This window comes from Notechis scutatus, chromosome 2 (assembly GCF_049901735.1).
Source record: "Notechis scutatus isolate UNSWTSFEM ecotype Mainland chromosome 2, rNotScu1.2, whole genome shotgun sequence".
NCBI classification, from domain to species: Eukaryota; Metazoa; Chordata; class Lepidosauria; order Squamata; family Elapidae; genus Notechis; species Notechis scutatus.
Window position 1 is genome coordinate 5,935,552 of NC_142010.1, and position 27,722 is coordinate 5,963,273.

The following is a 27,722-nucleotide window of genomic DNA, read 5'->3' on the forward strand; positions in this document are numbered from 1 at the left end:
GATGGGAGAGGAGAAAGAGATGGGTATTGTCCGAATGATTTGAACACATGGATCAGCGGGTGGGTGGCAGGAAACTAGTCCAGGCCAGTCGGCTAAGGCAAATTGAATTTCCTGGAAGTTTTGGAATAGAGATTCCCATATTTGTAGCGAAAAAGGGATAAAAAGTGTGGAGATATCTATTCCCATAAGTAATTTTGCACGGCTCCTGCCTTTTATGATCAATTGAGCTGATTTGGAAGTGATGGAGCATCGTGGCATATGGGAAAGATGGATCCACTCTATGATATGGAGCTTTTGGTCCTTTTGAGTTACTGCTGCGGTCAGAAGCCTCGGGGTGGCTAAAATGACCATATCTAGAGGAGTATCGGCATCAGCTCTGTCTACCCATATTTTTTGAATATTCTCTTCTATTTGAGTTATTGCTTGAAGCTGAGGTTGCTGCAAGGATATTATGTCAGCAGGCTTTTTCCCCCAAGTAAGGGCTTCAAACAATGGAGAAAGAATATCAGTGGTTAAAGACAGGAAAAGTCGAGCCCAGTTTACAGTACCCAGATATTGCTGAAGTTGAACCAGGGTGGGTTGAGAAGGCAGAGACAGAGAGGGTAGTGAAGGATAGGCAGTGGTTGAAAGCATTTTATAGCCCAGATATGCGTACGGAGTTAGTACTTGTACTTTTTCAGGTGCTATATGCAAACCTCCTTTTGCAAGAACGGCTTTCAGGAAGGAAAATGAAGTGAACACCGTACCCGGTGGCCCGGGAGCAGCAACAAGGATATCGTCCATGTAGTGATACACCAGAAAGTTTGGAAAAGCAGAACGCATAGGGTAGCAAGACCTCCATTGACATAGTGTTGAGCATACAAATATTTTTTTTTAGTCCTCTCTCTTCCCACTCATCGCTTAAAGCCAGTTTTCACCTAAAAGAAATAGGTTTCTTAATATCCACTTATTTATTCCGTAGGAAAAGAGGGTAAGCTTTCCTTTCAGCACCACCAAACTGCCGCTTTTTCCTCTTCTAGAAGGTATCATTCAGAAAATCATACTTTTCAGGAATTTTGTTAAATATGTCTTAGAGTCCTAGGAACCAAGAAAAACTTTCTCCTTTGAAAAACTTTCTCCACTTCCTCCTGCGCATTCTTACCCGGCTGCCAGCTTCTTTGTGGCGGCCATTACGGTTCCCGCTGCACCGTCTTGGGAAAAGGGGTTCTGCCGGCGGGGGGAGGGTCTGCAACACCCCCAAACCCCTCTCCGGATCCCCCTACCTTCAGCTGCCCCTGCAGGGCAGCCTAGCTCGTACCCGTCCGGATCGGAGCCCCAAAACGCTAGCGCAGCAGGGGATCACGCAGCTTCGCGAATCCCTGCCGCTCGCGTAACCGACAAACCGGAAGCTCACATTTTCCTGACTTTTTCTTTATGACAAAAATGGGGGTGTTATATGGGCTGACAGATGGTTCAACGTGCCCTTTGACAATTTAGTCCTGGACAAGTGATTGCTGGGCCTCTAGTTTGTCTATTGTGAGGGGCCATTGGTCTACCCAAACAGGTTCTGTGGTTTTTAATTGTAGCCGCAGTGGAGTTCTAACAAAAGATTCCATTAATCAATAATGAGCTTTGCGTTAAGTTGAGACATAAGATCACGGCCCCACAGGTTAGTATGTAGTGGAAGAACCAAGGGTTGGAGGTAGGCAGTGTGAGAAATATCAGAGGAACTCACCGGTAGCCGGTGTTTGCTACGGTGGGCATGCTGAACTCCTCCCACTCCCCGAATGGCTGGGGCAGTTTCCAAAGGCCAATCGTCCGGCCACTCAGCCGTTCGGATGACACTTACGTCAGCTCCAGTATCTAAGAGACCCGAAAAGACTTTGTCACGGATTGTGAATTGTAACACAGGCCTGGCATGTTCCACCGTTTGATGGACAGTAAATGCCCAAGCATCAGCCGTTTTAACAGGTACTGGAACAGCGGTTGCTACTAGTTCTCCCTTGCTAAATTTTGTGGGAGTATTTCCAATTACCGCCATGGCCACTGAGGAAAAGTCATCAGAATCTCTCAGAAATGGAGATGCAATGATTCCCTTTGCCATGAGGTCCCTGATGGGATAAATTATGAGGGGCGTCATGGCAGGAGGGATTGTTTTCAGGCATGTGGGAAGAAAGTACACAGTGCCTGGAATGTCAATTTCCATATCTTCGGAGGCAATTAGTTGGAAAGATATGGAGTCAGCCTTGGGAGCGGGGCTGGCTGATCGCCCCTCTTCTAGTTTCCCTGTGGCTGAGGAGTGCTGCTGCGACACTGATTTCTTGCACCTTGGGCATATTGTTTTCGGCTTGGTGTTATTTTGTATATTGTCCCTGGCTCTGCATTGTGCTTTGAAGTGGCCTGGCTTCCCACAATTGAAGCAGTTTCTGGCTGGCCTATTTTGAGAATTTGCTTGTTGCAAGGCCATGGCCAGATGCTCCATATTGTAGGAGACAGTTCCCACGATTCTGCAAGCCTTTAGATAGTCCGAGAGGGAAGCCCCCCCTCGGGCAGATAGAGGCTGCAGAATCCTCTTGCAATCCTCATTTGCATTTTCAACAGCCAGTTTCAACAGAAGCTCCTTACGGGCTTCTTCATTTGAGATTTGCCTATGAATGGCCTTCTGAAGTTCCTCTATGAACTCAGCATAAGGCTGATGTGAGCCTTGAGTGATTTTTGAAAAGGATCCTACGATGCCAGAGGTAGGATCATTGACTTTGTCAAGGGCTTTGACCGCTATGATACTGATAGTGGCAAGGGTACATTGTGGGAGAGTCGCCTGAGCTGATAAGTCCGTAAATCGGCCCATACCGAAGATTTGATCCGCTCTCGTGGCTGTGCCACGATCGCGGGCAAATCTCTCAGCTTTGGCGCAAAAGTCTGACTCCCAAACAACATACTGTGGTCCCGTCAGTACCATACGGAAAAGATCTTTCCAATCTTGGGGTAACATGAAAAAGGAGGTGCTGATGGTGTTAATGAAGCCTCTGACATATGGTGCCTGGATACCGTACATGGCCACGGCTTGTTTTAAATCTCTGATTAATTTCATGGGTAAAGGTTCAAGTCTAGGCACCAAATTTCCGGCTCCATCCCCTATATATTCAACGGGACAAAGAGAGAGCTCTTCCAGGGTAAGAGAGCCCTCCTTGCGTCCCTGTGCCATGGCTTGTGCGATCGCTCCCATGGGTGTTTGATCCTCCACTGAATTTGAGTTAGGAGGATTTATGGGTTTAGGAGCAGTGGGGGAGGAAGCTTCTAACGGGAGAGCATCCTTTGTTTTGGTTTTGGCTGTATAAGGAGGAGGACCCTCCTTAGGGGAGGGGGCTTTGGTCAGTGCTAAACCATGGATTTTTAAACATTCCATGACTATTCTCCATGTGGTCAGAATCTTTGGCGGAGCTCTGGGATTATTATGAAAATAGTCACCCAAAAGTTGCCATGTGGAGACTTTCAAGGACCCTTTCTCCGGATAAACCGGACATTGTGTGTAAATGTAAGTCAAAAGGTTAATAAGGTCCTTCTTAGTTGGAACCGGGAGCATTTTGCCCTGATTCCTAAGAATAAGAATTGAGCTCTTCGTTAATTCTCCTAATTCCTGCAAATGTGCTATCTGCGCTTTGGAGAACTTTCCGCCCATACTCACCTGAAGGGAGGATGTCTTCTTTGCAGAAGATTCCTGGGGAGGGATCCGTGACACGAAACGGCGTCCCTGGGTTGCAACAGGCTCGTCTGGCCGGGTGAGATAGGCAGTCGAAGACAGATGCACCCGTTTCTTTTAATGGATCACGTCGGGATCACCAGATGCGGCTTTGCTCCGCATTAGGAAGGCTTCTCACTGGGTGGTCGAATGCATCAAGAAAGATACCAGGCAGGTTCTATCTCAGGTGAGCTGCCCCGATTATGAGCTCGGGAAGCTCTTTTATTAAAAACACATAGTGATACGTCATAAGCGGTGAATTCTATCCAATCATTATGTTACATGAGCAGAAATATTAGTGGACACATAGTAACATCCAATTACAGTTTTAGATGGTCAGTTTGAAAGGTACAAAGTAGCCAGTCAGCGTTTGCAGTCCAGTTATTAGCCCATGATGACGTGTTGTTGATTGATGTTCTTTGTTCCTGGTACATGCTTTCACGTGAGGCCTTGAGGCCTGGTATGTACCGAAACTATTGAAGCTGATTTATTACTGCAGTTGACTATTCAGCCTGTATTTTATTTTCTGATATATATTTTTTTGCCAATATGTAAGACAGAGCATTTATTTGTTGAGATTTGAAGTTGCCATTTATTTGACCATTCTGATACATAGTCGAGGTCTTTTTGAAGGGTGGCAGTATCGTCGGTGGTGTTGAATAGCTTTACATCGTCAGCGAAGAGAACGCAATTGCTCTTAATGTGATCACAGAGGTCATTTATGCAGAGTATGAAGAGAGTTTTCCCTAGAACACTGCCCTGGGGGACACCACTGTTGAGAGGTACAGAATTTGATAGGACGCTCCCAATTTTGACCATTTGTTGTCTTTTTGACAGGAATGCTTCTATCCAGTTATGCAGGTGTCCAGAGATACCATAAGATTTTATTTTTAGGAGTAGTTTGTCGTGTACCACTGAATCAAAGGCTTTACAGAAGTCTATGTAGATTGCGTCTATTGCTTTGCCCTGATCGAGTTGTGTAGTCCATATGTTTTTGCAGTGTAAGAGTTGCAGATTACAGGATAGTTTTTTCCTGAAACCAAATTGTTTATTAGAGAGTAGGTTGTTTGTCACTAAGTGGAGGATAATGGATTGGTTAATAATTTTTTTTGAAACAAATTTTATTAGTTTTAAAGACAAACAAACCATCATTAACCATTGAGTACATAAAACCTCTTTCCATTATAAATTTTTACAAGTCGGATAAAACATTATTTTATAGAACATAATTCTATTTACCTCATTTCCATATGGACATATAAATATCTTTTAGCAAATTTCTCATTATTTCTCTTTACTCTTATTCAATTTCATTATTATTATTATTTTTCCCTATATTATCCATTTCATCATCTTCATTTCTCTCTGACTTGTTTACCGTTATTCTCATCCAACATTCCTCCAAGGTTTTATCAATTCTCAAACAAACATAAACACACAAAACACAAAAACATAAAACTTCTTTTTAGAAAGTAGCTTGGCCCCAGATTACCTCTCTTTATATGGACTTCAATTAAATTCATGTTCATCTTATATGCCATTACCTATCTTATTTACCATTCTATATCTTCTATATAGCTTCTCCCCGCTTTTCACTCTTCTTAATTCTATTTTATTTATTTCATTTTAATTTAAATCATTATACTTATATCTTTTGCCCATTCTTCCCAAATTATCCATTTATCTCATTCCCTATAGTAAAAAAAAGGATTTCTCCTGGAATCACTAATCAAAGTATGATGCCTTTCTATCATCCCCCTAAATTAACATTTAAAATAACACCTAGTTCCCAATCTGATTCTGCTTAGTACATTCTACCTACTAACTTTAAAAAAAAAAAATGGTAAATCCAAAATGATTAAATACATAATTAAATAATAAATCTAAATATTAAATCTTGTAACATTCCAATTATCTATTTCAAAAACAAATGCTACAGTAATAAATTTATAATAACATCAACACAATAGTCAATTAAACTCTGTAATTAAACTCGATGTTTTAAACATTCCCTTTAATATTTTGTTAAATTTTGAAGTCTATCATTACTAAACATTTCAATATTTTAATCTTTTATTAATTCTTATAACATTCTAATTTTCTATTTCTAATACAAATACTACAATACCATCTTATGTACCTTGCAGAATCTTCTTTTTAAAAAGATTATACGTTACCCTTTATCCCTAAAAAAAATATCCCTTTTTCCCATCTTGTTTCATACCTTTGTGGCTTTTTCCCCCCTTTTCCCTTCCTTTCTTTTCCCACCTGGCCTTTTTACCCACCCCCTCTTCTAACCTCCGCCTTTTTAGCTTCCCCTCTCTGTTGTATTCCTTTTTTCTTTTGTTTTCTAACATTGTGTTGATTTTGCATCTTATTTTTCTCTTTCTTGGGTGTTTTTTTAAGTCTTAAGTCCTTCATTTTCCTTCCTCTCTTTCTCCTTTCTTTCTTAATTAAACTTTTGGATTCATTAAAGATGGCTTCTTCTTCTTCTTCTTCTTCTTCTTCTTCTTCTTCTTCTTCTTCTTCTTCTTCTTCTTCTTCTTCTTCTTCTGCTTCTGCTTCTGCTTCTTCTCTCCTCCTCCTCCTCCTCCTCCTCCTCCTTCTTCTCCTCTCTCTCCTCCATCTGTTGTTGTGTTTGCTGACAAATAGCAAGCGCCATTTCTAAAAAATGAAAGGCTTCTTCCACAGCGTCCTTGCCTTCTTTCTTTATTTTTCCATATTCCTTTCTAAGTTCATCAACAGGTAAAGCCATTATAAACCTTTTCTTTTTTCTTCCCCCCCCTCTTCTTCTTCTTCTTAAAACAACCAAGATGTTTCAAAAGTTGAAGCAATTCCCCAAAGTCCCAGAGTCATCAATCAGTCCAAACAAAGCACAAAGTTCTCACTTTCTCTTCCTGGGGTAATATCAGTAAAAAAAAAAAAAAAAGCCCAGTCTGTATTTTAAAGCCTTGTTGCAATTAATTTAGTCTCAAAATCTTCCAGGCATCTCCTCCAACAAGATCTTAATATATATATATATATATATATATATATATATATATATATATATATATATATATATATATATATATATATATATATATAATTTGTCCTCTCCCTTCCCACTTATAACAAAGAGCCAAATTTTTACCTTCTATAAAAAGACAGGTTTCTCAATGTCCATTTGTTAATTCCATAGGGAAGGAGAGTAAACTTTCCCTTTCAGCACCTCAAACGCCGCTTGAAAATCTCCTCTGGGAACAAAGTATCATTCAAAAAGTCATGGTTTTCAGGATGTTAGGTATATCTTAAAGTCATGGTTCAGCCAAAAAAACTTTCTCTTCAAAACTTTCTCCCTCTTCCTCCTGCACAGTCTTACCCAGCTGCCGGCTTCTTCGTGGCGGCCATTACAGACCGCCGCTCCACTGCCTTGAGAGAAGGGGGTTTTGCCGGCTGGGGAGGGGGTCTGCGATGCCCCCAAACCCCTCTCCGGATCCCCCTGTCTTCGGCTGCCTCTACGGGGCAGCCTTAGCCTCCAGACCCGTCGGGATCGGAGGCACCAAGACGGCTAGCGCAACAGGGATTGCGCAGAATCGCGAATCCCTGCCGCCGCCGAAGCCTGGCAAACCGGAAGTTCCATGGATTGGTTAATAATTGATTCCATGACTTTACAGGTGACGCATCATAAAGAGATTGGTCTGTAATTTTCAACTAGGCTGGGGTCTCCCTTTTTGAAGATGGGGATGACCGTGGCTTGTGACCATAGTTTTGGCAAGGAGCTGGTCCTGAAAGATTTTTCAAAGATTATGCTTAGAGGTTCGGCTATGGCAGTGGATAGCTTTTTTAAGAAGTAGGCACATATTCCGTCCGGTCCAATAGATAAAGATGGTTTTAGATTGCGCAGTGCTTTTTCAACAATGTCTTCTGTAAAATCGATATGTATTAGATCATTGTAGTTGTCTGTGGTTCGACTAGGAAATATTGGGCATGATCCATTGCTGTTTACAAATACTGAGTCAAAGAATGTGTTTAAGATGTTGGCTCTAATGGTGTTGTCGTTGCAGTCTTTACCATTAGGTCCTTTCAGGGGTGGGATGGACCTTGAGTCTTTTAGTTTGTTGTTTACAAAATTGTAGAAAGCGCGGGTGGAATTGGTGTGTAGAAGGTTTTCCTCTTGTTTAATGTGATCATTGGTGCATTCAGTCTTTATCTGGTGGCATAATTTTTTGTATTGGCTTTTGAAGTTGGCAACTTTTGGGATTGAAGCTTCCTTATTGTTATGGGTAATCGGTTTTTTCTGGTTTTGGGAGTTGTTATTGGTACATATAGTTTGATGACTCTTTTGACTTCAAGTAAAAATATGTTGTAATGGTCTTCAACAATATTGCATCCAGTGAATAGAAATTGCCAATCAAGGGATGAGAGATCATTGTCTATAAGATCATAGTTGCCTTTTTTGAAGTTATAATTGGGGATCACATCGTTGTGTTGATTTTTGTGTGGACATGTGTTGAGACAAAAGTCAATCATGCTGTGGTCACTGTTGGAAAAGGGTTCTTTAATTTGTATTCCGTAAATTGAATTCAAACTATTGCACAAGATGAGATCGAGGCAGTTTTTAATCTAATATTGTTGGTTACTAGCTGTTCCAGTCCCAGGTTTGTTACAGCATTGTAGAAGGTTGCATGTATGGGTTCAGTTTTACATTTGTTTAGGGTCCAGTTAATGTGAGGTAGATTGAAGTCACCAAGAAAGATAAAAGTGTGTGGGCAGAATAGGTAATCCTTGGCTTACAACCATTCATTTAGTGAACATTCAAAGCTACAACCTCATTGAACAAAGTGATTTATGACTGTTGGACAGATCTGACAGCTAGATTATGTGATAACCCCCCCTATTTTTAGTGAGGTCTCCAAGTGCCATGGCCCTTACCAAACTCTGAAGAATTGTTTAAGGATATCAATCCATTTCTATTAGATCTTTCCAGGAGGTCTTAAGCATGCTGTAATTCTGGGCTGAAATGAATATTTAATCCTGGCCCTCTCTTAGGGTATGGCTAAATATTTTGCCTATTTCCAGCTTTTTCTGATTTTATTCTGGGTAGATTTTATTCTGGGTAGATTTTATTCTGGGTAGAGCGGGGGTATCAGCAAGGAGAAAATTAAAGAGGCCACCTCTCTATGAAAACTACATCACCATCTTTGATAGGTAGGTAGGTAGGTAGGTAGATAGATATAGATATAGAGATATATAGAGATATAGAGATATAGATATAGACAGTGGTGGGATTCAATTTTTTTACTAACAGTTCTGTGGGCGTGGCTTGGTGGACGTGGCAGGGGAAGGATACCATAAAATCTCCAGTCAGAGTGTTTGCTGATTCTCTGAACTACATATTTCATGTGTTTAACAGTTACTAGTAATACTCTTATTATCAATATAACAATAATCACATTCCCATATTAATAATATAAGTAATATCCATCTATTTTACAAGCTTCCTCTTATTACTTTGTAAATAGATCTAATCCATTTTAATTTGTTTTCTAACCATTGATAAAACAAATCCCATACCATGTAATATTCAGATTCTCTTTTTTTCTTTAATTTCTAATTTCTGCACTTTCAATTTTTTTTTTCAATTACTTTTCCCTCTGCCGGTATCCTTATCATTTTTCCTATTCTGAGCAAATACAATTCTAGCGAAACTACATCACGTTCTTGACTGGGGTTGGTTTTGTTTGTTTGTTTGCTGTTGTTGTTTGTTTTTGGACTCTCCTGCAGACGCTCCTGGGATAAAATAAGAATTCTTTATTGGTTAGGTATGATTGGACACACAAGGAATTTCTCTCCGGTACATAAGCTCTCAGTGTACATACAAGCAACCAGTGATAAATCATGATCATAATCATTATATGCAACAGCATAAATCATAAGATTCAACAATCAGTGATAGTCATAAGATACTTAATAAGCAAACAACATAATAGTGTAATAAATCAATCAGAATAGAGCTGGAAGGGATTTTGGAGGTCTTCTAGTCCAACCACCTGCTCAAGCAGGAGACCCTATTACCTTCTTAAAAACCTCCAGTGATGAAGCACCTACAATTTCTGAAGGCAAAGCTGTTCCACTGGTTAATTGTCTTCACTGTTAGGAAGTTTCTCCTTAGTTCCAGGTTGCTTCTGTCCTTCATTAGTTCCTGTCTATTGTTTCTTGTCCTGCCTACGGTTTCCTTTGGTAAATAAGTTGACCCCCCACCCTTCCTCTTTATGGCAACCCTCTGAAGTATTGGAATATTCTTTGCACTTTTTATAAACTAAGACAATCAACCTAAATCATGAGATACAAACAACAAAGTTACAATCGTAAGAAACTAAGGAAATTAGGTAATAGGAAAAATGAAAAGGTGAAAAGGATAATAGGTAACACAGCCTTACTAGGTGGTTTGACATGCTAGGGCATAGACAGTGTTGTAGGAATTAGTGTCAAGCCCGAAACTGACATATGCGTAGCCATTTTATTTAGCCTTATTATATACTCCTTTTCTTTCTTTCTCTTTGCTGGTTATGGGGGGAAGGGTTTTGGGCTTGCCACATTCCTAAATTGGGAGGAGTGGAGGTAGAGAGAGTTGTTTAGGCTAGGTGGTTCTCCTTCCCGTGGGAACGAAAGCTGACCTTGCTGAGACCTGGAGGTAGAGATTGATGACACCAGGCAATGTTGATTTACTTCTATTGGGGAATGTGATTTTGGGGGGCTGTTTCTAATTTCCAATATTATATGGCGTAATTCCAGGTTGTGTCAGATCTGGCATTACAACAGACTTTGCCAATTTGATGCTTTCCTAAATAAAAAAAAAATTGTTTTGGAAGATGGACTTTGCTCTTTTCTTTTTAAATGGATTTCATCACTTGAAAGCCTGACATTAGTTGTGTGGGAAGCAAAATCCGGTTTGGTTCCAAGCCGGGAGAAAGGCACTAGAAATAAAATTGAGGCTGATTGGCTGCAAGGAAAGAATTTGGATTCCAGAAACTTCATTGACAGAAGCATGTTTCTGGGGTGGCTGAACCCTTGGCTTAGGAATGGATGGCTTTTTATAGGGTTCTGAGATGCTCCAGGGAGTTGTGCAATATAGTGAGCCTTGTGTCTTTTGCTATTCTAGGGTTAATCCTATTATGTCCTAGAGGTCACGTCTTCTCCTTAGAATTTGGGGTGGGGTGTAAATTCTTAATCCCATCAGCTGGAGCTGAAGGTGTTTTGTTTATGAATAGGTTGACCCAGTCTTTCTCAATAGGCAAAAAATATCCATCTCTAAAGACTTCAGGCATCTGCTGGAGGCTGTTAAGAAAGACTGGGACAACATTCCCACAGAAGAGATAGTGATAAAAAAGGTGCTTGAATGCACGGAGATGGACAGATTAACAATGGAGTTAAAAGATAAGGAAGAAACAGAATATTACATTATTTGGGGCACATGGTATGTGTTCTGTCCTTTAATTACTAGCTGAATATAAAGACAGACTGATTAAACTCTACAAAGGCATCCATACAAAATTTCTTTATTGGTTCACCAGGCATCCTCAAATATAACTCACAGTTACGTCGAGATTCATCTTAATGTCCAAATCTTTGCATAGTCGTCTTCGTAGTGTAAAAGGATAGTGATCTTTTCATCCCATAATGAAGGAGCGAGGGGGTTTAGTCACCAGCACACTGCTGGGGTCCAGGCAAGAGTGAAGGAACCTCCCCCAACCCAACCAAGGGTCAATTCAGTGACCAATCAGGATTACAGATGTGACCACATGACATGAACTACATTTCCCAGGATGCATTAACTACATTTAACCATGAGGCATTCCCTTAAGGGGACAGCTCCCAATTCTAACTTAACTATCTCAATTCCCGTTACTATATACTGTCTGGACAGCATAGTATGAGTGGTTAGAGAATCGATGTAAAGACTGTAGATAAAGGTGACTTAAGAGCGACAGGAATTATATATATGTAGATATTTGTGAAAAGGCAAAATATATGTGTAAGAATATTATTATAAGAATAGTGTATAAGAAGAAAGGAAGAGAAATGAAAATACTAATATATAACTATGAGTGATACCGATACTGAAATGCTGTAAAGATTGGAAATTTGTGTAAATGTTGGAAAATGTGCAATAAAAATAAATTTAAAAAAAAGAAAGAAAAAAAAGACTGCTTTCTGCCTTTAAGAACATGTTTTCTCCATTTCTCCTTTGGGGAAATAGAACATTCTGCCTCTCTTAATATTAAGAATAAAGAACATTTAACCGGAGGGGGGAGCTTACTACAGTTGTTTAGCAGAGCAATAGCATGGAGAGAAAATTGTCTTTGGTTGTTTTGGTGTCATCTTGAGGGAAGAAGTTGAAACAGTTTATGTCCAGGATGTGAGGGGATCTGTAAAAATTTTCACAGCCTTCTTTCTGGCTCCCGCAGTATACAGGTCCTCAACAAGCTGGTTGCAATTGTTTTTTTCTGCAGTCCTAAGTCTCCATTGAAGTTTGTTTGCCTGTCCCTGTTTGGTAGCTGTGCCAAACCGGATGGTTACAGAGATACAAATGACAGACTCAATCATTCCTTTGTAGACCTCTATCATCAGCGGCTCCTGGGGCAGCCTGAGCTTTCTGAGTTGGGGCAGAATAACCTTTGGATAAGGGTCAGATAAAAGGCAGAAGAAGATTGATGGTGTCAACATTTTGTCCCCAGGTTTCGAGGGACTTCAGTGTGAGAGAGATGTTGATTTCTGTCGTGGTGCCCCTTGCGAGCATGGAACCTGTGTGAATGTCCCCGGCTCCTTCACCTGTGTTTGCGCTCCAGGATTCACAGGACCTCTCTGCAAGGAATTCACTGACCCTTGTTGGGCATTTCAGTGCCTTAATGGAGGCAGTTGCCACGGAACAGAATCCGGGTAAGGATGGATCTGTCAGTTCTTCAAGGTAGACTGGACTAGGAAACCAAAGCCATGCATGTAAATATAAATGTACTTGTTCTGACGATTATTGCTCTAATAAATCATGAGCCTCAAACCAAGCTTCAAAAGAATCCAAAAGATTTATTAGGAGCAACATGTCCGGCACTAACCCATATGAAGCCAACTCTGAGACATATAATTTACTATCATCTATTACCTTGTTCTCCCCGGCTGGGTGTGTCATAAATCAGATTCTCCAACAAAACACGGTCTGGGTGTAATCAATCACACATTTTAAGGGCAGAAGATCCAGTAGCCTAGGCTACAATCTCCACAAGAGAAGCGTGGAATGTGCTTACGGCCTTCACCTGCCGCACTGCTCCCTCAGGCCTTTCCCCCTCTCCTCCTTATGGCAACTTGGAAACTGGCATAGGAATGATTTACGAGTTGACAGTACTTTTATTAAAGTAAAATAAATGTACATTTATTATAAGGTTATAGGAACAGAACCCTGCAAGTCTCAGTGGCGTTCTCTCTCCGCCTTCCCTCTAAACTCTGTGAGAACTAGAACACACCAAAAGTCTGTAGAGATTCTCATTCATCCAGGTCATGGTTGTCCCAAAGGTGCCTTTTTCAGGAGGCAACTGCACTTTCTTGTTTTTTCCTCTCTGAAGACGTTTCACTTCTCATCCAAGAAGCATCTTCAGCTAAGACTGGATGGTGGGGAATGGAAGGATTTATATTCCTTGCAGAGAGTCGTTGAGGCCACTTGGATTTTTATCGGTGCATTTGCATTAGTCAGGTGACAATGACATAAATCTCTTAAGTGGCCTCAACCACCCTCTAAAAGGACGCAAATGACCAACTGTCTGCAAGGAGACTCACCGATTCCTTGCCAGGAATTAATTTACAGCTTTGCAACTGGAAGCTCTCGGCCACCGATAATGTCTGTACTTGAATTAACCCTTGGAAGGATGATTGAAGGGGCTTTTCTGTGTGTGAATGCCATGAATTCACAGGAACTAAATAAAAAGGGGGTTTTCGGGACAAGGAGTCTGTTTCTTGGTTCTGCTAACCCTGGGTCAGAACACCAATGATGGTCGTAAGTCAAGGACTACCGATATATATATATAAAATTTTATCTTCCCAAATCCTAGAATAGAACCTCCGTTTAATGCTCTCTCCAGCTTAACGGATGTCAAACCCGCTGAAACTTCCAACCAAGCAATTCCACAAAGGGCCCCTGAGGAGACCGTATGCATCTGAACGAATCCAGTCAAGCCTTTTAAAAGAGATGCGAAACAAATGCACCCTATTGGCACAATTCCCTTTAATTAGCATCGCAGCATCTTTATGCAAATAGCCCTCCATAATCATTTGTGTCAATCAACATCATTTGTATCACAGCATAATTTACATAAATAGCCATGCATGACCTAATTTGCATAATTTGCATCCTATTAGGAGCTACGTCAGGCAACTTGCAATGGGGAGTATGCTGGCCTTTAATAAAGGCCTGCAGATGACATAAACCCCCTCCCCAATTTGGTCTGTGAAGCTGTGATTTCACTGTCATTCTTCTGCAATAATATGACAAAATTCCTGTAGAACAGTGGGGGCTAAACTTTTTGGGCTCCTGTGCCAAAAATTGTGCTCTCGCTCGCATGCCAACACCCAGAAGGCAATGCATGCACACCCCCCACACCCCCTGCACATGCACGTGTGATCCCCCCGCCTCCCCCTTACCTGCACTGCACATGTGCACGCCTCCCAGATGATTTTCAGGCCTTTTTCAGCCTCCCAGGGGCTCCAGGGAAGCCTCTGCAGCCTTTGGAGGCTGAAAAATGGGCTCGTTTCATCACTTCTGGTATTTCCAGAAATACAGGAAGTGATGAAATGAGCCTGTTTTTTGGCCTGCAAAGGCTGCAGAGGCTTCCCTTGAGCCTCTGGGAGGCCAAAAAAAAAGGCCCGAAAATCAGCTGGGAGGCGCGCGCATGTGCAGTGAGGTAAGTTTGCCTGGGGTTCAACCTGTGGCACGCGTGCCGTAGATTTGCCATCACAGCTCAAGAATAAGGCTAACTGGAACCATTTCAGGTTCACCATGGCCATGAGGTAGGACACTGTGTAACCTGTTAATAAAATAAAATATAAAATAAAAATGTAAAATAAAAGATCAAATAAAAATAAAAGATCAAATGTCAAATATCAAAATATCAAATATCAAATAAAATATCAAATAATATCAAATATTATCAGATTAATAATAAAATATCAAATAAAATAAAAATAAAATATCCAAAAAAATTTAAAATGTTAAAAATAAAATTAATAATAAAACAAAATCTAAAATAAAAAAATAAAATGAATCTAAAATAATCTAACATCTAAAACAAAATGAATAAATAATAAAATAAAATAACAAATGGAAAAATAAAATATAAAATAAAACCATTTGCTCTCTCCCCCCTTCTTTTCTCCAAGTCCGCTTTGTACCTGTTCACCTGGATGGACCGGCCGGACGTGCGAGGCAGAGGTGAATGCTTGCCATTCCAGCCCGTGCCACCAGAGGGCTACTTGCTTGAGCCGCCAGGGATCCTTCCAGTGCCTCTGCCCCAGCGGCTACGTAGGTAACAACAGTCTGAATCTGTCAGTTCCTCCTTTGGGCGGCCCGGCAGCTCTCAGGCACAACGGCTCCTCCCCAGATCATTGACTCTTCCGTCCCTCGCAGGGGCAGCGTGCGATGCAGACGCGGACGAATGCTCTTCGAGCCCCTGTTTGAATTCTGGAACTTGTCTTAACAGCCCTGGAAGTTTTCATTGCATCTGCCCCAGAGGTTATTCAGGATCCAAATGCCAGGTTACTCTGGACCTTTGCTCAGGCTGTGAGTATCTAGCAGCATCAGCAGCTCTGCGCTCTTAAACAATTCTCTCACATGTCGTTGCCCTGCAAAAACACACGTTAACAGGTTTGGGAATATTTATATAATATATAATGTTAGTGTTTTTATATTATATATTATCTTAGTGTTTTTCAAATTGGGCAACTTTTTAGGATGGTTGGACCCAGTGGTGGGATTCAATTTATTTTGCTACCCTTTCTGTGGGCGTGGCTTGTTGGGTGTGGCAGGGGAAGGATACTGAAAAATCCCATTCCCTCCCCTCCCCACTAACCTGCTTTCCAGCTCTGTTCTCCTCTGCAGGGCAACCAAAGGAGACCCAGCCGATCAACTGGGACTCAGGAGGCAGAGAATAGATGGAGGCGTGGCCAGTCAGAGGTGGTATTTGCCAGTTCTCCGAACTACTCAAAATGTCCGCTACCGGTTCTCCAGAACTGGTCAGAACTTGCTGAATGCCACCTCTGGTTGGACTTTCAACTCCATGCTGACTGGGGAATTCTGGGAGTCCACCGATATAGCTCAGTTTGAAAAAAAAAACCTGCTTTATGTGATGGAATACACCAGGGGTGGGATTCAACCGGTGTTACTACCGGTTCGGTGATTACGTTTTGCACGGTGGCTAAGATGCTTGTCGATCAGAAAGGTCAGCAGTTCGGTGGTTCAAATCCCTAGCGCCGCATAATGGAGCGAGCTCCTGTTACTTCTGTCCCAGCTTCTGCCAACCTAGCAGTTCGAAAGCATGTAAAAATGCAAGTAGGAAAATAGGAACCACCTTTGGTGGGAAGGTAACAGCATTCGGTGCGCCTTCGGCATTTAGTCATGCCAGCCACATGATCATGGAGACATCTCCGGACAGCGCTGGCTCTTCGGCTTTGTAAGGGAGATGAGCACTGCCCCCTAGAGCCGGAAACGACTAGCACGGATGTGTGAGGGGAACCTTTACCTTTTAGGAACAAAATACTTGGCTAGTTAGCGATATAGCCAGGAAATGGGGCTTTATCACTAACTAGAAAGGCTCAAATGCCGAAATTCTAAATTTGTAGCATTTCCCCCACACATTGCAGAATGCTCCTGAATGAGCAGGTGGCATCCCAAAACCCTTCCTGAGCTGAATGCCTGACAACTTGGGTCTCCCTATTTGTTTCTTTCTACCACATGCCTCAGATGCCTGCAAGAACGGAGGCCAATGCAGAGTGAAAGAGTCTGCGCCCCACTGCCTCTGCCCTCCAGGATGGGGTGGCCCCCGATGCCAACACAGGACCAAGCAGAACAGAGACAACTGCACGGAGCAGAGCGGAGAAGGTGGTTGCCAGGTGAGTTTAGAACACAGAGGTAACAGAATAACAGAGCTGGAAAGGGACCTTGGAGGTCTTCTAGTCCCACCCCCAGCTCAATCAGGAAACCCTATATCATTTCAGACAAATGGTTGTTCAATCTCATCTATCAGGTGGGTGATGGCATCTACCTGATAGATCAGTGAGTGCGGGCACCTCAAAATGTTGGGATATGCCTAATTTGACTCTGCCGGTGTGTCATTCCCCCCTTCCCCAAACAAAAGAGAATTCTCTATAAGATCATTTATATAAAAAGAAATAGTCAAATTGTGTGGTACTAGCAACAGCAATAGCACTTAGACTTATATACTGCTTCGCAGTGCTTTACAGCCCTCTCTAAGCGATTTACAGAGTCAACCTGTTGCCCCCAACAATCTGGCTCCTCATTTTACCCACCTCGGAAGGATGGAAGGCTGAGTCAACCTTGAGCCTGGTGAGATTTGAACTGCCAAATTGCAAGCAGCCGATAGTCAGCAGAAGTAGCCTTTAGTACTGCAACTCTAACCCCTGCGCCGCCGTGGCTCCTGCTATGTACTTTATAAAGAAATGTCAAATAATTACAAAAATGACATATAGCTAAAACAAACTCATTTCCAGGGCTCTGGAGGTTGCATGAGAACATAGTCCTCTTGTACAAATTCCGGACGGTTTGAAGGCTGTACAATGAGGCCACCTCATTGTCAGTTGGCCTCCACAGCCTTCAAAAATTGTACAAAGGCAATGTCCCATTCGCACACAATTTTTAGAGGCTCTGGAGGCCACGCAAGAGTACACCCCATTCGCCCACACAGCCTCCACGACCTCCAAAAATTGCATGAGAACATGCTTTTGAAAATAATGGTCGGGTGTGGACAATCGCTGGCCTGTCCCCCAAACAGGATGTGTCACTTCTGACGCATGTGTCATAGTTTTGCCATCGCTGTGATAGACCCTTGAAAGTCTCAAGGAGGGAATGCAACCCGGTCAAGGGTGGGATTCAAAAATCCCAGCAACCGGTTCTCTGCCTGGTTGCTGCGTGGGGCATGGCCATGGTGGGCATGGCCTACTGGAACTTCAGGGAGGCTCGTTTTTTGCCCTCCACAGGCTCCAGAGGCTTCCCTCAGGCTTCTGGGAGGTCAAAAATGGCCTCCCCCGAGCTCCAGAGGCCCTCTGAAACCTGGACACAGGCCCGTTTCTGGACTTCTGGAACTTACAGGAGGGCCATTTTTAACCTTCCCCAGAGTCCGGGGGCTTCCCTCAGGCCTCTGGGAGGACAAAATGGCCTCCCCTGAGCTTTGAAGGCCTTCAGGAAGCCGGAAACAGGCCCATTTCTGGACTTCCGGAAGTTCCAGGAGGGCCGTTTTTCACCCTCCCAGAGCCTCCACATGGACCCTGCACTTACCTGCATCCAAAACGGGCCATGTGGAGACTCCTGGGAGGGGAGGGGTGGGGTGGGCGAGGCCAGCCAGTTGGTTCAACTACCTGTTTGGCATAACAGATGTAAATTTAACACCCAGTTCGCCCAAACCGGTCCAAACCGGCCAAATCCCACCCTGTACCCTTTTAACCATAGCTGCCCCTCCAGGAATGAGCAGAGAAAATGTCATTGCATGGAAATCCATTCAAGGAGCTTTGATGTTGGTCTGCAAAGCAAGCAGCTGTTTAAAATGCATCTGGTTGGTGGTGTTATACTCAGGCCTGGGTTGCTGGGGGTTCGCAGGGGTTCGGGAGAGCCGCTAGCTAAGATTCTTCACAGTTCAGAGAACCCCCAAATCCCACTCCGGGCTGGCCCCACCCACCCCTCCCAGGAGTCCCCACGTGGCCCATTTTGGATGCAGGTAAGTGCAGGGTGCATGCGGAGGCTCTGGGAGGGTGAAAAATGGCCCTTCTGGAACTTCCGGAAGTCCAGAAATGGGCCTGTTTCTGGCTTCCTGAGGGCCTTCAAAGCTCGGGGGAGGCCATTTTGTCCTCTCAGAGGCCTGGGAGAAAAATGGGCCTCCCAGAAGTTCAGGAAAGCCAGAAACGGGCCCATTTTCAGCTTCCAGAGAGTCTCTGGACCTCAGGGAGGCCGTTTTCACCCTCCTGGAGGCTCGAGGAAAGCCTCTGGAGTCAGGGAGGGCAAAAACGCCCCCCCCCACACACACACACCATGGTGTAGGAGGCCAACTAGGCCACGCCCACCATGGCCACACTCACGCAACAACTAGGCAGAAGAAACCATTGCTAAAATGTTTGAAGCCCACCCCTGGTTATACTTGCTCTGCTCCACCCAGGAACATACCCGGTTCCTCGTTTCCAGTCCTTTTTTTTTGACTTCCTTTCCAGTCATTTGTGTTGCTCAATTTGGCTTAAATTTTAGGTAAAACGTCTTAATCCTAAGATCAGGTCTACAGTGGAACCGAGAGACAAGGGAAACAGGCTCCCCTTTGCTGGACGTGTCCTCGGAGAAACTGACCAGGCTTCTGTAAGTGATACTTGAATTGGACTCGTTTGCTTAAATACTGTGGTCCCAGGTCCAGGGTTCTCGGATTTTATTGCTACTGAAAGTAGTCCTCGACGTACAACCACAATTGAGCCCAACGTTTCTGTGGCTAAGTGGTTAAGTGAGTTTTGCTCCATTTTACAACTTTTCTTGCCACCATTGTTAAGTGAATCACTGCAGTTGTTAGGTTAGTAACACGGTTGTTAACTGAATCTGGCTTCCCCACGGACTTCGCTTGTCAGAAGGTTGCAAAAGTGTTGGCACGACACTCCAAGACCTCGCAACCATCATAATACGAGTCAGTCGCCAAGCATCACGCTGTCAGGACATGCACCAACATTCAAATCATAAGTCTCTAGCCACATCTCTCAGAGTAAAAAAAGATTGATTTATTAGGAGTTAATATGTTGGTGTTTCCTGATTGCAGCAGACTCTGACACATCATTCATTTAACCCTTGACCCTGGTCTTCCCCCCACCCCCTGGATATATATTCTCCAATGAGACACATCCATAGCCAAGAGTCCTCAATCATGCTCTCCAGTAATAATCTTGTGCGCCAACAGCTTTGGCTGCCAAGGCGATTATCTGAAGCATTTAAGGAATGCACTGCTTTCCCCCACTCCCTTTCTGCTGGCAACTACAAAGACCAAAGAAGTATTTTTTTAGTTGACACATGTGGCCATGGGGATACGGCAATGGTCGTAAGTGTGAAAAATGGTCATGTGTTGCTTTTTTCACTGACATTGTGACTTTGAACGATCCCTAAACGAATTGTTGTAAGTTGAGGACTGCAGTGATGAAACTGCTGACCACTCTCTCCTTCCAGTGCCCGCCAACACAAAATTGTCTCAATGGAGGAACCTGTACCAAGACGGCAGACGGTTTTCGATGCTTGTGTCCGCCAGGAACAAAAGGTGAGGGAGAGATTTGTGTAGGCCTGAGCAAAACACACAGAGCCAACAGCAACAATTAACCGACTCCTACAATCAAAGTGACAGAAGGCCTGACGGGGAGTCAAGCCCCAGGTGGAACACCCCGTATTAAGATAATTTGAGGTAATAAATTCTATGCCCCAAATGGGGCTGGGAATGAGCTGCCACGTCAGCCCAGGAAAAATGGAGTATGTACCCCACACAGTACAAAAGAACCAATGCTTGCAGGATACTCCCCAAAGGGGGTTATATATCACTATATAAAATAATATAACTGATAATTGATCTCTTAGGGATATAAGTATTTTGTATCCACCCAGAGTGATTTATTGGAGTCATCAAATGTTTCTCAATGTCAGCCATTTTAAACTGTGTGGACTTCAAACTCCCAGAATTCCCCAGTTGGCGAATTCTGGGAGTTGAAGTTGACACAGCTTAAAATGGCTGATGTTGGGAAACACTGTATTAGAGCCGCTCTTTGTGCTTTGATCACACAACTGTGTTGCCAGTTTGGACCCCTACTGTTTCTCCCAACCCAGCCTCTCATCATTTTAATGAAAAGGACCTTTTTCCTAAAACAAAATGAAAGCTAATGAGGTTGACTGTATGGGTGAAGAACAGAGGAATCTGACGGTTCTTTTTGTCCTTCCAGGACCCAATTGTCACCTGGATCCCTGCTCTCTAGCCAGCCCTCCCTGCTACTATGGTGGGACCTGTGTGGCTCAGCCTGAGGGGTTTTTGTGCATCTGCCCCCCTGGATATGTGGGAGAAAGGTGTCAGGGGGTGGTGGATGCCTGCTTCTCCCAGCCTTGCCACCGGCCGGGGTCCCAGAGCTGCCAATCTGATGAACATGGTTTCCACTGTCTCTGCAACCCTGGATATTCAGGTAAGGTGATAGCACTAGAGCAATAGTACTTATACACCGCTTCATAATGCTTTACAGATCTCTCTAAGCAGTTCATAGAGTCAGCACATTCCCCCAAGAATCTGGCTCCTCATTTTACCAATCTCAGAAGGATAGAATGCTGAGTCAACTTTGAGCCGGTCAGAATTGAACTGCTGGCAGTCGGCAGGATTAGCCGGCAATACTGCATTCTAACCCCCATGCCATCACGGCTCTTAAAAGAAACAGAAGTGAGAGGACTCAGTAACAGGCTCACATTTATGGCCGTTTGCAGTGTCCTGTGGTCACATTTTGCCCAAACTGGCATTTAGCACTTAGCAAGAGCACTTAGACTTATATACCTCTTCACAGAGCTTTACAGCCCTTTCTAAGCGACTTACAGAGTCAGCACACTGCTCCCATCAATGTGGGTCCTCATTTTACCGACCTTGGAAGAATAGAAGGCTGAGTCTACCTTGAGCCAGTAAGGATCGAATTCCTGGCAGTGGGCAGAGCCAGCCTGCAGTACGTCTGTCACGGTTCCAAGTAATGCACCCATAGAAAGTAGACAGGGCAAATTCCTCAAAGAACAGTTTTATTGGACACATCATATTGGCACGAATGGTGAAAGCCAACTCTGAAAGTTCCCACGGCTTTCACCTAATTAAAAGCTAAATTTTTCCTTTTCTTCCAGTGGTGGTATTCTACTGGTTCAGCCCAGTTTGGACAATCGGGTAATAAAAAATGGCCAAAACAATATTTCCAACTATCAGCTGTGCCGCACAATTTAGATTAGCTAGAAATCAGGAAATCACCAGATTTCTTGCTTTCTAGCTAGTCTTAATCGCGCTGCACAGCTGATCCAAGGGTTGGATTCAAATGTCTTAACAACCGGTTCTGTGGGCATGGCCTAATTTGTGGGTGTGGGTTGGTGGTCATGTGACTGGCTGGGCGTGGCTTGTATGTAAACATGGTAAATATTTATGTAAATATTGAATTTTTTTTATTTAAAAAAGAACAACTTTTACCCAAAATCAGGTGAAGCAAGCAGACAGATTGAGTTCTGCAATCTATTGCCCGAGTCTGCCCTGAAATATAGAAGCTTCAGTCCTAAGGAAGGTTCGGCTCTGCTTTTAGATTAGCTAGAAAGCAAGAAATGCAACGATTTCCTGCTTTCTAGCTAATCTAAATCTCCTGGCACGGCAGAACAGCTGATGGTCAGGAAGAAACAAAAAGGAAAAATAGCAACTTAGCAGGCAAGTTAGCCAGGTAAAGAGTGAGTGGGCAGGGAGCAGTGATGGGATTCAAAAATTTTTTACTACCGGTTCTGTGGACGTGGCTTGGTGGGCATAGCAGGGGAAGGTTACTGCAAAATCCCATTCTCCCCCCCCCGCCACTGACCTGCTTTGCAGCTCCGTTATCCTATGCAGGGCAACCAAAGAAGACCCAACCAATCAGCTGGGACTCGGGAGGCAGAGAATAGATGGGGGTGGGGTCAGTCAGGGCTGGGATTTGCCGGTTCTCTGAATGACTCAAAATTTCCGCTACCGGTTCTACAGAACTGGTCAGAACTGCTGAATACCACCTCTGGTGGGGAGGGGGAGGGCGGGCGCGCAACGTTTGAAAATCCTCTTCTTTCCTGCTTTTTCAACCTCAGCTGTGCCGTGCAAGGTTGAAAAAGCAGGAAATAAAGGACAGCCAAGAGCCCGGGCGGGTGTGCAAACCGGTTTGGTGTCAGCTGCTCTTTAGAACTACCGGTTCTATAGAACCAGGCCGGACTGGTAGCCTCCCACCCCTGAGCTGATCCCCCTCCCCCCACACTGATGTATTTACCTCACCAAGAGGCTTCGCTGAGGCCCAGTAAGCAAATTCCTTGTGGGTCCAAATCACACTTGGCCAATAAAGAATTCTATTTTTTTTCCTAATTTTTCTTGACTGGTAACCATTCATTTAGTGACCTTTCCAAAATTACAACAGCACTGAAAAGAGTGACTTACGGCCGTTTTTCACACTTAACAACTCCTGCAGCATCCCCACAGTCACATGATCAACATTTGGACTCTTGGCAACTGGCTCATATTTATGACAGTTGCAGGGTCCCGGGGTCATGGGATGCCCTTTTGTGGCTTTCTGATGAGCAAAGTCAGTGGGGAAGCCAGACTCACTTCTTAACAACTGTGTTACCAATTTAACTGTCAACTCATAAAACATTTTGTATACACGTTTTATAGTTGACAACAGAAAGAAGGGGGGGAGGAGTTTCAAAGAGCAGGCAACAGTGTGGAATCGAAAGTACATTCCATTCATATTTTCTTCAAAGACTGATTAGATCAGTGATCCCCAACCTTTTTTACGCCGCGGCCCGGTACCGGCATCAGCTGGGCGCCACCATCTTTTGATGAAATGGCTTTCACCGGCATCAGCTGGGCGCCACCATCTTTTTTGATGAAAAAGTGCTTCCGGTGAGCTTTCGGCCGGCGAAATGGCTTTTTGATGCTCTCGGTGGCTTTCTGAAAAGCTCACCGAAGCGCTGGCGCCGCCATCTTTTTGATGAAAACGTGCTTCCGGTGAGCTTTCTACCCGGAAAAGCTCACCGGAAGCACTTTTTCATCAAAAAAAGAAGGCGGCGCCCAGCAAGCCAGCGGCCCGGTAGGACTTGTTCCGCGGACCGGTACCGGTCCGCAGACCGGTGGTTGGGGACCCCTGGATTAGATGACTGAAGCTTCTGCCGTGCAAAAAACTAATTGGAGAACATGATTGATGACTCTATTGGTTATGGACATTTTTCGTTGGATGATACACCCAGAGGGGTGGGGGGAAAAGCAGGATCAAGGGTGACAGTGAATTACGTATCTCAGAGTTGGCTACGCCCAGGTTAGTGCCAGACGTAGAATGTTAACATCAAATAAATCCTGTTTAGTTTTGGGAGTGTGGCTCGAAGCTCGTGATTTAATTGGAGTAACTGCCGGAATCTTGACGTTAACAACTGCAGCGATTCCCTTCACAACTGTGGCAAGGAAGGTCTTAACTTGGGGAAAAGTCCCCTCATAGCTATCTTCCTTAGCAACCAAAATTTGGGTTCCATTGTGGTCGTAGGTGGAGAACTACATACAAATCATCAGAAACTGGCCTTGTAGCAGACACTGCTAAGATCAAATTGCCAGAGGTTTAGAAAAAAGGAAGGGACAATGCTAGTAGATTGCAAAGAAGAAACCAACCGAAGTAAAAATGAGCACAAACTCTTTGACACTGTGTTTGTTTTTCCCTCCAGGACTTCTGTGTGAATCAATGATTGACAGTTGCCAGTCAAATCCTTGCCTTAATGGTGGAAGCTGTAGCGTGCTGCCCAAGAACCCTCTTGAATTCACCTGCCATTGTCCACAGGTATGAATGGGGCTGAGAAAAAAAAAAGTAGAATTGAAGAGCAGAAGTTTTCCAATATTTGAGGGGTTGCCCCAAAGAAGAAGCAGTCAAGCTATTTTCCAAAGCACCCGAAGGCAGGATAAGTAGCAATGGGTAGAAGAAACCTATGAAGGAAAGAACCAAGCTAGAACTATGGAGAGGCAGAGAATAGATGCCAACAATGAGAACAATTAATCAGTGGAACAACTTGCCTCCAGAAGTTGTAGATGCCCCAACACTGGAGATTTTCAAGAAGAGTTTGGAAAGCCATTTGCCAAAAAATCATTAAATTTCATGAAAAGAAGGCCTCTTCCTTGTGGCAGCCTTCAAGTACTGGAAGAATGTTATCATGTCACCTCTTTCTCTTCTTTTCACTAGACCAGATATTCCGGTTCCTGCAATCATTCTTTGTTAAAACTTCTAGGCCCCTAAGCATCTTTGTTGCTCTTCTCTGAACTCTGTCCAAAATCTCAACATGTACTCGGGTGACCCAAACTGGATGCAGTATTCTAAGTGTGGTCTTTATAAAGAACTACCAACACTTCACATGGTCTTAATTCTATCCCTCTGTTGATTGGCTTTTTTTGACCACTGCTACACACTGCTGGCCCTTATTTAAGTATTGTCCACTAGGACTCCAAGATCCCTCTTGTAGTTACTACTCTTGAGCCAGGTTTCACCTAGTCTGTACCTGTAGAATAGAATAGAATAACAAGAGTTGGAAGGGACCTTGGAGGTCTTCTAGTCCAACCCCCTGCCTAGACAGGAAACCCTACACCACTTCAGACAAATGGTTATCCAACATCTTTTTAAAAACTTCCAGTGTTGGAGCAATCACAACTTCTGGAGGCAAGTGGTTCCACTGATTAATTGTTCTAGCTGTCAGAAAATTTCTCCTTAGTTCTAAGTTGCTTCTCTCCTTGATTAGTTTCCACCCATTGCTTCTTGTCTTGCCTTCTGGTGCTTTGGAGGATAGCTTGACTCCCTCTACTTTGTGGCGGCCCCTGAGATATTGGAAGACTGCTATCATGCCTCCCCTAGCCCTTCTTTTCATTAGACCAGGCATACCCAGTTCCAGCAACCGCTCTTCAAATGTTTTAGCCTCCAGTCCCCTAATCCTCTTTGTTGCTCTTCTCTGCACTCTTTTCTAGACTCTCAACATCTTTTTACATCAGGGTGACCAAAACTGGATGCCATATCTCAAGTGTGGCCTTACCAAAGCCTTATAAAGTGGTATTAAAACTTCACGTGGCCTTGATTCTATCCCTCTGTTAATGCAGCCTAGAACTGTGTTGGCTTTTTTTGGCAGCTGCTGTACTTTTGGTTTTTCTTGCCTAGGTGTAAGACCTTAATTTTCTCTACATTAAATTTTCATTTTGAAATTGTTCGCTTCATCACCCAGACAGAGCTTAGGGAACGCTGAGTAAATACAGTAAGAAGATGGGGTGTTCTTTGGATGAATGGGGCCAAAGATCTGATCTAGCATAAGGTTGGCTTCTGCACCCACCCAAGAGCTAATTGGGAAAAATAATGAGGTGCCACCCAATTGCCGGTGACTTGAATGAAAATAATCCAGCAAGACTGAGAAAGGATCTCCTCTACCCCAGGGTTATGATGGATCGACTTGTGACCTGCCCGCCCCATCTTGTGGGTCCTCCTACTGCCACAATGGAGGGGTCTGCATTGCCCACCCATCTGGACCTCGATGTCTCTGCATGGAAGGCTTCTCTGGGCCAGACTGCCACCGGCCTCCATGTTCCGCAGCATCCTGCCCTGCTGCCAATGCCACCTCGCTCTCCAGGTGCCCGTCCTTAGCAGGAGATGCCCACTGTGACCGGATCTGCAGCTCTCCAGAGACCAGCTGGGATGGGGGAGACTGTGCGCTGGGGTTGCTCGATCCTTGGAAGAACTGCCCGAAGCGAGACCTGTGCCAGCGGGTTTTCCGAGATGGCCACTGCGAGTCCCATTGTGACAACGAGGAGTGCCTGTACGATGGATTTGACTGCGTTCCACAGAAGGAGTGCAAGTGAGTTATCCCCAGATGGTACCATGAATCGGGGGATTGGTGGGTGGGTAGTGCAGCCAGAAAAGGCTCCCCCCGCCCCCGACATAGTGTCAACCATCCTATTTGGCACCTCCCCAAAAAGTAACTCCTGGCACTTAGGAATTACCAAGAGTAAAACTTTATTGAAACATCCATTTAGGCACAGCAGAAGCAAAGTCGTAGGGACGCGGTGGCTCAGTGGTTAAGATGCTGAGCTTGTCAATCAGAAAGGTTGGCAGTTCAGTGGTCCGAATCCCTAGCGCCCGTTACGGAGTGAGCTCCCGTTACTTGTCCCGGCTTCTGCCAACCTAGCAGTTCGAAAGCATGTAAAAAAAAATGCAAGTAGAAAAATAGGGACCACTTTGGTGGGAAGGTAACAGCGTTCCGTGCGCCTTTGGCATTTAGTCACATGACCACAGAGACATCTTCGGACAGCGCTGGCTCTTCGGCTTTGCAATGGAGATGAGCACTGCCCCCTAGAGTCAGGAACGACTAGCACGTATGTGCGAGGGAACCTTGACCTTGACCTTAGAAGCAAAGTCAGCTCTGAGATTTTCCTGTGAAAACCCACAGAGGTAAAACTCTCTTTTCACCCCCTGGGCCACCAACAGTTCATTGTCCATCAATCACACTAGGTACTTTTGGTTTGGGAAAACAGTCTGCGCCAGCTGGTAGCTCCAAGAACTGATGCAGGCAACGATGAAAGCAAGTCAGCCTTGACACACAGCAGGAAAGAAATGCGTACCTACCACTTGTGCTGTGTAAAGGTAAAGTTAAAGGTTTCCCTGTCCAGTTGTGTCTGACTCTAGGGCCCAGAACTAATTTCTCTTTCTTGGTTGAGGGAATAGAATAGAATAGAATAGAATAGAATAGAATAGAATAGAATAGAATAGAATAGAAGATAACAGATAACAGATAACAGATAACAGATAGAATAGAATAGAATAACAGATAACAGATAGAATAGAATAGAATAACAGATAACAGATAGAATAGAATAACAGATAGCAGATAGAATAGAATAGAATAGAATAACAGATAACAGATAGAATAGAATAGAATAGAATAGAATAGAATAGAATAGAATAACAGATAACAGATAGAATAGAATAGAATAACAGATAA

General features: G+C 43.8%; 1 protein-coding gene across 1 annotated transcript in view; it reads left to right on the forward strand.

Annotated features, from left to right (window-relative positions):
* Window positions 1–27,722, forward strand: part of NOTCH4 (notch receptor 4) — a 93,083-nt gene that overhangs the window by 38,549 nt on the left and 26,812 nt on the right. The window contains exons 9-17 of the mRNA XM_087953349.1: window positions 12,439–12,640; window positions 15,125–15,270; window positions 15,372–15,524; window positions 16,704–16,852; window positions 19,212–19,316; window positions 20,163–20,250; window positions 20,921–21,154; window positions 24,423–24,535; window positions 26,161–26,579. Coding sequence (XP_087809475.1) covers window positions 12,439–12,640; window positions 15,125–15,270; window positions 15,372–15,524; window positions 16,704–16,852; window positions 19,212–19,316; window positions 20,163–20,250; window positions 20,921–21,154; window positions 24,423–24,535; window positions 26,161–26,579 — 1,609 coding nt within the window. The remainder of the gene's footprint in view (window positions 1–12,438; window positions 12,641–15,124; window positions 15,271–15,371; window positions 15,525–16,703; window positions 16,853–19,211; window positions 19,317–20,162; window positions 20,251–20,920; window positions 21,155–24,422; window positions 24,536–26,160; window positions 26,580–27,722) is intronic.